The following is a 14223-nucleotide window of genomic DNA, read 5'->3' on the forward strand; positions in this document are numbered from 1 at the left end:
GGCGGCCTTATCGCTTAAGACTTTTTTTTAAGGCTTTTTTTTTACTTCGTGTGTTCCGAAGTTTTGATACGCATTTTTAACCTCAGATTTGAAATAAGAACCAGCTGGCAGCTTGATTCGGCTGTTTTAGAATTTTAAGTTGGAACTTTGAAGAAAAAACATTTTCTTCGATTTAATTCTATTCTTCTTCAAAGTGGTGGGAAAGAAACAATGGGGTCTACTGCTATTTTTTGTAAAGTCTAGGCACAAAATTATCAGAACGACGTCCCGAAGGTTCTAAAACCACTATCTGCGCTTCTATTCGCTGGCAAGGATTGGGTTTTTCCAGCAAGATTTGGCACCATCACACAACGAAGTCAACACAAAAGTAGTTAAAAGATAATTTCCCGGATTTTTTAATAGGTACTGAGGAGTGGCCCTCATCGAGCCCAGGAACTAATGGTATATTGAGAGTTTGAGAGACATTCAATTTCAAATCTCTAGGCCCTAAAACGGGCTTTATATAGTCGATTGGAAACGACGCTTAAGAGTCTTTGTAATAAACAAAAGGGTAGACATTTTTAGTAAAGGCTACTTTTAACTGCTACCACGCTCGGGACTTGTTATGTTACGTTGCCAACGAGTGATAGTTGCCTCGCCGTTTCGACCACGTTGCGGTGGCCGTGGTCGCGGGTGGACTGATGTGTAAGGTATCATGTCTGCTTAGCAGCGCAAATCCTTGGAACTACCCGGCTTTGATTACAACTAGTACCGGCACTCGAGACATGATACCCTACACTTCGGTCTGCTCGTGGCCGAAGCCACTATGGTGTGGTTAGGGCGTCGAGGTGGTTGTTGCTCGTTGTTGGCGTGATGGGTCCCGTTTGTGGTAGCAGTTGAGGAGTGAAAATCACGCACGAAAGTTTAAAACATTATAATAATACTTTTACTAAGCAAATGTGTTATAGTAACCCTACACACACGTATCAAAACGTATGAGCACACAAGGTATAATTTTTCAATTCACCGCTTTTGCAAGGAGTCTATTGTTTTTTTTAAATGTGATATGATTTTTGAGACTTATTACGTGTCAACACAGCCGATTCTATAGTATTTTGTGTTTTATTAAACTTTTCTAAAATATTCGAATATTATTCGAATAATTCGAATACTTCCGAATTTACGATTCGAATATTCGAATAATGAAAACGGTCGAATATTGCAAGCCCTAATCGTACTGAAAGGAAACCTTCTTTCGGTGCCGTTTGGTGTCGTCACCATTACGATACTTTTAAATTATATGTTTAATATTTGTTAGTGATACTTTTTGGACTATAAATAAATGAGAACAAATCGTTATTTCTTTCTTTCGAAAAGAATAATTTGTTTTGAACCATAGAAGTTCTATTAAGTAAATTCTAAATTGAAAATTCCGCAAGCGAGATTCGCGAGGAGTGGCACGAGTCGTTATCGCGGCTCACATTTTAACGTTTATCGCGTAGTGACATAAAAATCGTTGTTATTATCTTGGGGTTATTGACATTATTGCTTGTGTTATTTATCTATTTACATTTGAAGGTTTTGAGAGGTTTCGCTGCGCGACAAATAAGATTATAAAACGTAATCCGAGTCATTCGATACATATTTTGTAGTGAACCAAGCAACTATTTTATAGTGCACTAGTATAGTATAGTAACTGAGTAGTGGGTATTTTTTTATCGGTAGTCGTTTCAGCGATTTTTATTGTTAATTATTGCCACAGTACATAGGTTAGGTAGACCTACGGATGCCTACGGTCTCCGTTTATTCATTAATCATTATTACATTCGAATAAATTTTAAAACAAAACGTATGAGAACTTTTAAATTGAGTTGCTCTGGCATAATTTTTAAATGTTTACTGACGAATTGTGATTTTAACTATGTACTGGTAGGATCTCATAGCAACAACAAGTAGTAAATGAAATAATTTTCTCAAAAATGTCCCATAAAGTTGACATTATTCTTCACGCCAGTAAAATATTAAAAAGTTAAAAAATATTGCGGCTGCTAGCTAGACAATAATGTCGCATACAAATTCCATTATTGTCGAGTCGCAAACTATAAAGTTAAAAGGGCTATGGAAATGTTGGCACAAGTATACAATACCGCCAACTCAAATGACCGTTTTTACTGTTTATAGTTATTTTGTTAGAATTATATTCGGTCTGACTGAAACAGCTTGTGGTGTTTTCGGTGGAAAAATACACTTTTTTTTATGAAAAAAGGCGGGAAAGCATAAACATTTTATTGGAATAAAATTAAATCGCATAATATATTTTGAGGAAAGGTTTATTCTAATTTAGTTTTTTTCTCTTTTCTTTTCATTTCTGAGAAAAGCTTTAAACTGCTGGAATAGCAATAGCACTGCAGCAATTGCTTGCTTCGTATTAGTTTAATACTCATACTCAGCCAGCAATTGCCTACCACGACAATAATGTACTAATATTTATTTACAAAGCAAATCAATAAAAATGGTGTTCTCTCACCAGTAGGTCCATGAGAAACTATGCTTGTAGTGCAATGACTAGCACGGCAGAAGTTCGCTAGAGTTCGTTCGCACAAGCGTGTAGTAGTAGTATAGCTGTTTACGCGTTAGTTCCCCGAGCTGCAGCGGCGCTCGGGAAGGCTCGTGCTGCTCGGGAGCCCTCGTGCCGCGTGACGGGCTGTCACGTGTCCCCCACCCCCCACCCCTCATTCTTATCACGTCGAGGCTCCCACTCTACCCCCCACTGGTCCTCTCACTCGCCACGCGTTCTATGCAACATTCGATTTACAAACAACGTATAGACGAGCTCAGCAGTTTTTGGTAAAGCTTTCCGTTGCAGCCTTTCAGTAAAACTTGTATTCTGGTATTTGCAACTTTGAATCTTCCTCATTAGTTTTAGCCGTACCTGTTTTGTCCATTATTTTATTACCGACTAAAGAAATCGATTTATTCCAATGCTTCGGCGGTTTTGGCAGTGAACTAAATAATCGTGCTTGTAGGTACTAATTCTGATTATTGATACCTTCTTTTGAAGAAAGGTAATGGTTATAACAGAAACTCGAAATAATTTCTTTGTTTATTACGGCGATTACGTGAAAGAATTTCCCAGACAAGTAAAAGTTTTCTCCGCCGCATCGCCCGAAGACGATCGGCGCGCGTTCGCCGTCGATCGCCGCAACTCCACCAGGCCACCATAAACGTAGAGGTTGCTTTTGCTTCATTTAACAAAACATAGTGAGGTGAAGCAAGGGTGAAACCTAAGTATTGACGTCAGTCTCAGTGGCCAGTATTAGAAAGCTTCTTATTTGCTTGTCGAAACAGGTATTATTGGTACTTATTTTGTGTAAATAAAGTAATGTTTTCAACGGGGGAGGGAATAAAAGAGCCTCGTCTTGTTTCATTGTCCACTACCCACGTACATATTTTAATCGGAAACATTACATAAACAGCAACTTAATAGACTGTCACTACCATTCCGAAACTATTCTGGAAATTCTGGATGAATAATCTTGTTTTATTTTCGGACTCGGTAATTGAAGGTACGTGCCTATGATATAGGCACGAGATTCTAGTTATCCAAGCAGAAATAAATTCCTATTTCAGCTGAAATGTTTTACCTTTTTAGGGTTTCGCCATGTCTGTCTGTCGGTGTGTCTGTCTGGCTGTCCGTCTGTCCGCGGCTTTGCTCAGGGACTATCAATGCTAGAAAGCTTTAATTTTGCACGAATATATATGTAAACTATGCCGATAAAATGGTACTTACAATAAAAAATTAAAAAAAAAATTTTTTTAGCGTACCTCGGCGATTTATTTTTTCTCATCCAACCCTATAGTGTGGGGTATCGTTGGATAAGTAGGTCTTTTAAAACCATTGGGGGTTTGCTAAGACAATTTTTCGATTCAGTGATTTGTTTGCGAAATATTCAACTTTAAAGTGCAAATTTTCATTAAAATCGAGCGTCCTCTAAAATCTAAACCGGTGGGTGGAAAAATTTGAAAAAATTCAGGAAGTAGTAGGTATATCAAACTTTCAAGGGAAACTATAACGGCAGTAAATAGCAGTCTAAGGTATAAAATATACCTAAACTTATTACCCGCGACTCCGTCCGCTCCGCGCAGAATACGTTTATCACTACCCCGCAGGAACTGCAATTTTCCGGGTTGAAAACTATCCTATGTCCTTCTCCGGAATTCAAACTATCTGTATACCGAATTTCATCCAAATCGGTTATGCGGTTTAGACGTGATTGAGTAATAAACATCCAAACATCTTCACAAACTTTCACATTTATAATATTAGTAGGATTTAGTAGGATATTAGTAGGACTACAGTTAAAAGTAAAAGAGTTGCGTACACCTCTGAACAAAACCCGTCTCAATAAACGCGTATCATCTAAACCTAAACCAAACCAGGTTATTCAACCTTATTTCTCCTCAGATCAGAAGCAGTTTTTTCCGTAAAGAGTAACTAACACCATGTCACTTTATTTCCTGATACCATTGTAGCCTCTAGGCATTCCTTAATTCTTACCACTTGCCTTCCCCGGGAATTTCGTGAACGTGTCACGATGTCTGTGTGATACCCTACTTCCGTAGGATATGTTGTTTCTTTCATAGGTGTTTTGTTGTCATTCTCTGATTTGGGATCATGTTTCCCGGACTTCCACTGCATCTACATCTTTCAACCATTAGACCATCGACACCGTCGTCGCCGTTTGCCGCATCTAAACTGGATCATGTACTCCGCGTAGTTATGGTCTCCATTCAACCACGACGTATAGGACCCACGTTGTGACGCACGACTGCCACCCTCCATGCCCACCCTCGTTGCATAATCCCCACGGCACTTCTGCTATCCTGCTACCTGTTCCCGACAGCTACAAACCCCAATTACCTTTTCTTTTTATTCTGTTGATTTTGACGAATTGAAAACCTCAGTATTAGCTTTAAATAAACAGATGTAATAAATATGTAATCCATTCCATAACACAAACGTTGACGTTCATAGTTATCAACGCATTCATAAATTTATTATACCCGTACGACTTCTTTTCACCATAACATTAGTCTGTACTGAAATAATTTTATTGTAACAAAGTAATCTAATAGCTATGCTTGCTAGTTCTTCAGGTCGAGCTCGAACTTGAATGTGTAATTTGTATCTAAACGTTTTGTCTGACCCAACCTGCTTAATGTCAAATAGAACATGAACCTGGCTCTGAATTAATTCTAGCACGACCTTATTCATTCGTAAACCCCAGTGCCTCTAGTGTGGCGTTTTCACAAAACATTCGTTTACTATTCGAAGACGTAAATCGAGCGTTCCATCCATACAAATTGAGATTTTAACGCGAACGCGATCGAGACGTATTTTGTGAACGGGAAAATACACTACGCACGCAGGCATATGTGATGTGACGCAAACAATAAGTTGTCCTATTCTTTCCCCTGTTTTAAAATTCTGATACAAAATTCTTCAAAGTCGCGAAGGTGAACATTCGCTAACCTTTAACTAAACATTCGTCGCCTGAATAAAGCGGTCAATAACCACCTCCTGCCGCCTGCTCTCCTATTTACATGTTACTGTTGCTTTATGGGTGCCCATGGAATGGAATAGTGAAAAGAATATATTACTTAGATTAGAAGATAACCGTTAGCCAGCGTTTCTTAGGTATGTACGTATATGCATTAAACTTCACCTTAACTATGTTTGCTTAAAATATTGCAAGTTCATTTTCATTCACTTTGGTCGGATTGACTTGAAATTTAGTATATTACCTACGTACTGTGCAGGATGACATGACAGTGCAAGTACTTATATAGTCAACAAAAGGCAAAAAAGCTTGTACGTTTAAAAACATATTTTTTTACAAAAACTTAATCAGAGGTTAGCTTGTTCTACGATTGAATGTTCATTGTTTAGTTCCGTAGGAACCAAAACTGCTAAGAAATTGACTATAATATAGTATACAGTGTCTAATAGGTACATGTACTTAGAAACCACATAATGCAGGTAGGTAACACGGATCTGACGGATCGTGTGAGTTAAATCGGATTCGGCACGACACAAAGTAAAAAAGTGTGCAAGACAATGTTTTCTATCCATAACTAGACGTAGACGTGCTTGAAGAGGGAGAGATGAGAGATCTGACCAGTTATTTCCGTTATTAAACTGGATACAACCAGACGTACCTAGGAACATGCGTAAAACAGATTTTAATAACTCATATTCCTGCAATACACCTTAATGCACGGTTGTAAATCAATAATTGATTCGTCATTTCATAAACTCATTTTGTACGGATATTGCACCGCCAATACGCATGGATATTTGACGCGCCGCCGATGTCGCCGGTTACGCGACCGCATTTTTTTGGCCCCGTCAGCAGCTGATTTTGGCGGCGGCGGCCTGGCAACCAAACGTCAATCAGAAGCACGCGCTCACAACCACATGTACTGACGTCAGGTTTCGCCGTAGCCCCGCCTCATTCGCTGTCCCTTTCACTCGTTGCACTACCGTCTATCTCCTATCCAGCTCGTCAATGCAGCGTGACTGATTAAATAGTTTTATCTTAATTTAACTCTAACGGCTTCTTGATTTAAAGTTCATTCTCGTGTATCATTTACTCGTGATAATGTTGCGCGCGTATCGTTGTCTCGTTCCCACCGATAAGAGATGTCATTAGCTCAGTTGTTTTCAACGCTCGTCGCTTTATGTTTGCCTGGTATTTTGCCGCCTCGCACTGCAGCCGTCGATGAGCGGCTGACACGAGTTTGATAACCTGACCAGTTTGCCCAGCCGCGGATGGGGTGCCCATCCGGTCTTGAGTCTAGAACAACTTTACTGCTGTTTTTCTTACTAATTTTTAGATCAGACACAATTAATATGAAGCCGGTTGGGTGTGATTATCTATTCTAAATAACGTCTAACGTCTTCAAAAGAAAAAAATGTTGACATTTTGCCCGTTTGTCCGCAGAGGAGGAGCCGAAGTCGCCGGTGTCGGTGCGTGTGGTGACAGGGTTGTCGGTGACGGCGCGCAGCAACGGCGTGGTGCGGACGTCGCCGGTGCCGGCAGCCCCGCCGCCCGCGCCCGCGCCCGCGCCCACCCCCGCGCTCGTCTTCGAACCGGCCCCAGCCCCGCGCCGACCGCCCCGCCACCCGCTCCCCTCCTCGACTTCGTACAAGAACATTCCAGGCCGCGTACAACAAGCACCAGTCATGGGTACGTTTAGTTTATGCTATCCTAGTAGCAGCGCTGTCCAAAACAGCTGGGGGACTCGGCTAGGCGTGACGGCCGGCGTCTGAGAAAAAGGCGAAACAATTGAGAAGACGACAAAAAACTACTGTGGAAAAGAATAGAACAAATTTTCTATAGAAATAGAAAAGTGACATTGCCATAGACGATGGCGCCGACTGCTCGGGGTATTTTTACGTTGCTAATGAGCCGCCGCTTTATCAATTTTTGATAAGATAACGTTGCTACGTGATACAAAAGAGAAGCGAACGAAGCGAATGACGATGAATTAAACAGTGGCTTTGCGTAATTTCCTTGATAATAAAAACAACAGATTTCAATTAAACTTGAAGGCATTCCAAAGGATTGGAAATGTTTTGTTTTCAATTAAATTTTAATCTTTTGTTCATCTGAGTCCAATTGCAAAAAAAATCACAAGCAAATAGTACTTATTAGTGAACTTGAATACAAAATCGATAATACTAAGCTTGTAATTTGTTATGCGATTGGGCCCAGATTGACCACTTGCACGAAATAACCTACCCAAATAAAAGTTGGGAAACCCCTGACTTTGTCACTTCAAAGTCCAATATCTCAAAAACGGCTTAACCGATTTTGATGAAAGACATCTAAGAACCATCGCTAGAAAACCTGATTTCAAATAAAAACAACCGCATTCAAATCGGTCCACCCGTTTTAGAGCTGGTGCCACAGACAGACACACATCAAAAGTTAAATAATTATAAGAAGCTACAAGAAACGTGCAACAAGTTTTTTTTTTCCAAAATCTAATTCGATTTATATATTGCTACATACGAGTAAGCAGAAGTTGAAAACACATCATTCATTAGTTTTTTACTAAATAAAAAACGGGTAAATAACAGATAAACCAACCGATGAAGCAGATGAATCGTTACCTAATGTGGATTTATTTAGACAACAGAAACTTTACATAAGCCCAGACCTCATTAGTAAGGGTGTGTAATCATCGAGAGAGAGTGAGAGAGAGTCAGTCATCGAGAGACGTCACACTCTTTCGGTACCAACCGCTCACCCAGACAAGAGATAAAAAAAAAGAGAGAAAGAGTGTGACGTCTCTCGATGAGAGCGGAACATAGATGTCGCTAGTGCTGCTGCATAAGTAGCGTAGTAGAAATAAGCAACCTGAGATATGTATGCATAGGAAAAATTCGTGTCTAGATTCCTGTCCAGCGGTGGTGTAGGGGTTATAGCACGCAGCACGGATTGCTGAGGACCTAGGTTCGATTCCCAGCGCTGGTCTCTTTTTCTGGTTTTTCTGTGCATCCATGTCTTAGTTTGTATTTTCGATATGGTTTCACGGGATACCCGTAAAAGTAACAAATTTGGAGTTGAAATAAAAAATACAATAAGACTCCAAAAAAACCAATCATAACCTATCAGTCGCTTCTGCTCCGAACTGTCTTGTTCTCTTGCAAGTTTCCGCAAAAGATATTTAGATTGAAAATTTATCTAATAATAATGGCCATCTCTGATGACTGTACTTATATCGCTCGGTTTTGTAATTCATTGTGATCTGATCAGTGACCAGGCCTTGCCCTCTCGCGAGTACATGCATCATTCATCTGTATATCTAATACCTTTAAACGAGCATACGGGATATACGGGGATTTATATGTATTTCGGGGATCTCGGAAACGGCTCCAACGATTTCGATGAAATTTGGTATGTAGGGGTTTTCGGGGATGACAAATCGGTCTAGCTTGGTCTTGTCTCTGGGAAAATCCTTGTTATCGAGTTTTAGCCCAAAACCAAAGCGATAACAAATACGTTTCATGTAACATAAATATTTGGTATATTTTTGTAGTCTATGTTCTCCGCACACACACACGCACGCACGCACGCACGCACGCACGCACACACGCACACACGCACACACACTGGTCGCTAAGATTTAAGCAAAAGTCGTCACTACTAGGGACTAAATCACTAAACTGGCAACATTGATAGCCGCTCGGGTCACCAGTCACCACACCACCATCTCCTACCCTCATCAGATCCCCGGACAGAAAGAAGTGATGATATCAATTGTGATTCCGAGTGCGTGAAATGATATAATAAGTTCCGACTTAGAAAATTTCAGAATAATACACGTCTCGCTGTGAAACATGGATTCGTTACATTCTTTGTTACCATTGAATAACGCCAATTTCCATAGGTTGAGTAGTCAAAATATCTTTATTCAATTTAGGCTATAACAAGCACATATGAATGTCAAAAAAAATCTACCACCGGTTCGGGAAAACCTTTGTTGAGATTGAGAAGAATCCGGCAAGAAAAGCACTACTGTAGGCCCAATGCAGCCAGGGTATCATATCCTATCCTCATACGAATACTATCCTCCCATGATAAGGATGACTTGTAGAAGCTAATGTCACTAGTAATAGATTTATTCTCAAACGAGATTCCTTACAAACTCTGTTGCCTTGGTCCCCAGGACTCCGCAGATCCCTTCCCCGCCTTCGGTGGGCAGCAACGGCAGCAGCAGCGGCAGCGGCAGCGGCTCTGCGCCGCGCGCTGGCACTCGAGAGGTCCACAACAAGCTGGAAAAGAACCGCCGCGCACACCTTAAGGAGTGCTTTGAACTCCTCAAGCGGCAGCTGCCAGCCACGCCTGATGACAAGAAGACGTCTAACCTGTCTATCCTGGCTTCAGCCATTAGGTATATCCAGGTGAGTACACGTTATTCTTATGTATTGTTACAATCTTCTTTTTAGGGTTCCGTAAATAAAAACGGAACCCTTGTCACTGTTGTCCGTCTGTCCGTCAAGACCTTTTTCTCGGGAACGCGTGGAGGTATTGAGTTGAAATTAACACCTATACTTGCCTGCGGCCCCATGAAGCTGTAAAAAATAAAGCTTTTACAGTACGCAATCAAAAGATACGGCCATTTGAGCCTTATTTTTCATATATCTCGCAGTGGATTCAAAAGCTATAGGATGCTTCCCGTAGACCTAGTCATGAAATTTGGTAAGAAGGAAGTTCTTACAGCACAAGTAAAGGATAAAATCCGAAAATCGCTAAAATGTTGCTCGTTGGGGGTTGCTAAAACGATTTTTCGATTCAGTGATTTGGTTGCGAAATATTCAACTTTACGAGTAAAGTGCAAATTTTTATTAAAATCGAGCGACCCCCTCTAAAATCTAAACCGGTGGGTGGAAAATTTTGAAAAAATTCAGGATGGTAGTAAGTATATCAAACTTTCAAGGAAAACTATAACGGCTAAGTTTGCTCGTAAATTATTAGTAGTTTAAGAGTAAATAGCAGCCTAAGGTATAAAATATACCTAAACTTGGAAGATTCCGTATAAAATACGAAATCCTTAGAAAAATATTACTCATTCTTTTCGTAATGGCTACGGAACCCTATATCGGGCGTGTCCGACACGCTCTTGGCTGGCTTTTTTATTACAAACTTATTTCATTAGAAAGCAATGGTGTATTTTGGTGGCGTAGTGGTACACGCGTGGATTACGTGCATGACACCCCCCTGAGTTTGAACTTCGAATTCTAATATAGTAAATAATAACATTTCGTTATTTTTTATTTATTTTATATTTTAAGATTTAAAAAAAACAATCAGATAATCCTCGAGACTCGATCTATCTATTTACATACAAATGTACGTAACCCACGGTGCGCAAGTTCGACTCGCTCTTGACCGGGTTTTTTTTTTCAAAATCGCCAACGAATAACGAACTCTACCAAAGCAATTTGTTGTAATAATAACCTAACCTAACCAACAAAAAGTTGGAAAACCCCCGACTTTGTCACTTCAAAGTTCAATATCTCAAAAACGGCTGAACCGATTTTGATAAAAACATGTCTAAGAACCATCGCTAAAAACCTGCTTTCAATTAAAAAAAACCGCGTTCAAATCGGTCCACCCGTTTAAGAGCTACGGTGCCACAAACAAACAAACAGACAGACAGACAGACACACACACACACACACACACACGCGCACACGCACGCACGCACGCACGCACGGGTCGGGGCGTTAAAATCGGGTTAGCGGAACTTCGATATAACCTTACCTGCCCATTAGTGCCCATCTCCAATCTCCATCGTAATTATTGAACTTCCAATTTTTGGGTCTGCACTAGTTAACTTTGCACTGTGTCTTGGGTTGGGTTGACATCCCATAGCTCCGAGCAAAACATCAAAGATCTACAAAATATTCCTTGTCTTACCTTGTCTTGTGACTTTCCTCGCTGAGCTAGTAATAAGAAGAGAATAAGAAACAGTCGTTGAAATAATCAAAGCACTGTTGCGGTAGTTTTGTAAACTGATTCAAATAACAAAGGTCCTACATCGGGCATGCAAAGCATGCGACGCTGAACTAGATCATGGCCCAAATGTACCCGCATGGGTTTCCCAACGCTATCTACTTATGCGTGGTTCGATGCCCGGCACATTGAACGCCATGCAGCATGCTCCTTACACAATAGTACATTGTGTCTTAAGGGCGGTAAATAAGGAATTACGAACGAGAGCCTATTAATAAGTCGATGCTCGTAATGCTCGTAATTCTAGTACCGCCCATGCGACATACAATGTTTTTCATTACATTTGCGAGTAAAATTGTATATTTGTAAAAGAAAAACTAATATTTTTTCAAAAATTGCCGATACCGCTGACTACGCTCTTGGCAGCGCCAGCTAACAAACTCGTTTACCGACCTTGGGCTTCATGACATGAAAATTAGTAAGTACGGGTAATGACTCATTTACCGACCACGGGTTTCATGACAAGCACATTAAGGTCGTGGGTTTTATTTGGGGGAGTCGCAACCAAGGTAGCCTGCATGTTACGACACTGTTTACGTTACGAGTAAGTGTGATGAAAATTATGTATGTAGTTCAGTACCCCTAGTGTAAGTTTTCGGTTACCAAATACGTCTCGATCGCGTTCGCGTAAAATCTCAATTTGTATGGAAACGTTCCGCTAGAGGCGCTGTTCGTGTTTCCATATAAATTGAGATTTTAACGCGAACGCGATCGAGACGTATTTTGTAACCGAAAACTTACACTAAGGGCACAGAAAATTTCTCAAAGCCTTTTGCAGATCTGCATACTGGCAGAAAGTTTGACTTCATTAGGATAGGAACGTCCTCGGAGCAAATGCAAAATTTAATCCATTGGTATTTCCTTGTGCGGTCTTAAAGTGCGTTTCCCGACTATGACTATTGCTTAGTTGCATCCTCGATCGCATAGTTAGGTTAGGTGATCGACTTGGCTGACAATAAACTAGTGTGGTCAAGTGGAATGAAGCCGTGACCGCTGCGGTCGTCCACCGCCCCGCATTTCTGCCGCCCGCGTTTCACCGATCGCCGCGCGCTCCCTCTTGCCTACGTCGACGGCTAAAGGGCACATTGCCTGCCTGCTTTTATTTCGTAATTCAATTATGAACAAACAAACCTACATGGCTTCCACGAGATAACTATTGCCGACTATGAAATATTATAGTTATGCTTTTGTTCCATTGAAAAAAAATATTTGAATTCAACTGTCCAGTGGTCCAGAGCCAGTGTCCTGGGTAGGGCACGTTAGTACTATTATATATTCTGTGGTTAGGGTCAGCGACTGGTAAATTTGGAACTTGTTTAATGAAGCCAATCAAGCTAATACACAATATGAAAAGGTTCTATTGTTTTTTACGCTTATTTTTGTATCTATATCAATAATGTAGTTGCAGAACCAACTGGTTTTGGCTATGCATTGTAATTATTACTATGTATTTTATTATCTTCTTTCTTTCTTCTATATTGAAAAAATAACCGGCCAAGACCGTGTCGGACACGCCCGAAATAGGGTTCCGTAGCCATTACGAAAAAATAATGTATTTTTTTTCTATGGATTTCGTATTTTGTACGGAATATTTCAAGTTTAGGTATATTTTATACCTTAGGCTGCTATAGTTTCCCTTGAAAGTTTGATATACTTACTATCATCCTGAATTTTTCAAAATTTTCCACCCACCGGTTTAGATTTTAGAGGGGGGGGGGCGCTCGATTTTAATGAAAATTTGCACTTTAAAGTTGAATATTTTGCAAACAAATCACTGAATCGAAAAATCGTTTTGGCAACCCCCTAATGATTTTAAAAGACCTATCCAAAAAGACCTATCCACACTACAAGGTTAGACTTTACGTCTATGGGAGGTACTCTAAAAAAAAAATTTATTTTAATTTTATATTGTACCATTTTGTCGGCATAGTTTACATTATATATTCGTGCAAAATTACAGCTTTCTAGCATTGATAGTTCCTGAGCAAAGTCGCGAACGGACAGACAGACAGACAGAGGTGGCGAAACTATAAGGGTTCCGTTTTTGCCATTTTGGCTACGGAACCCTAAAAAGAACAATATTAAGACTATTAAGAACGATATTAAAATTACTTAGGTTAAGCCAGTGTTTTTCTACCTTTTTCGTGATACGACTCCTTTAGAATGCCCCCTTTTTTGGCTCCTTGGCTCCTTTAGTGTACCCCTTTTTTCATGTATTTTATTTTGTGACATATATTATTAGTAGCGCCCGGAATTTTTGACGTTGAAAAAGCTGATGACCGTTGTGCCAATGCCTTCAATAGATAAGATAGAAAGAGAGAAAAAATAGATAAGATTATGGGTCTCCTAGTAGTGTGTCTTGTACTCGTATCGTATGTGAGATACCAATACAGTACAGTATTTTAATAGTCATTTTGTCGAGGCAGAATATAAGGTGTATGAACGTTACATTTACTTTTACCCTGTTTACTTCTACGCGCTTCTGATACCCTAGTACATTGGTCGCAGGTGCTTCGTCGCAAGGAGCGCGAGTGCGAGCACGAAATGGAGAGGCTCGCCCGCGAGAAGATCGCTGCCCAGCAGCGGGTCGCCGCTTTGAAGCGAGACGTATCGGTCCGAGCTACTGCGACACGCCCTCGGAGTACTGGTACGTTCA

The 14223-nt window shown here is 40.4% G+C and overlaps 1 protein-coding gene across 1 annotated transcript in view; it reads left to right on the forward strand.

Moving 5' to 3' along the window:
* LOC141431337 (uncharacterized) overlaps nt 1-14223 on the forward strand; it is a 35347-nt gene that overhangs the window by 8161 nt on the left and 12963 nt on the right. Inside the window, 4 exon segments of the mRNA XM_074092488.1 lie at nt 6984-7138; nt 7141-7229; nt 9718-9952; nt 14076-14214. Of these exon segments, the coding sequence (XP_073948589.1) occupies nt 6984-7138; nt 7141-7229; nt 9718-9952; nt 14076-14214 (618 nt within the window).

Source organism: Choristoneura fumiferana, chromosome 9 (assembly GCF_025370935.1).
Source record: "Choristoneura fumiferana chromosome 9, NRCan_CFum_1, whole genome shotgun sequence".
Lineage (NCBI taxonomy): Eukaryota > Metazoa > Arthropoda > Insecta > Lepidoptera > Tortricidae > Choristoneura > Choristoneura fumiferana.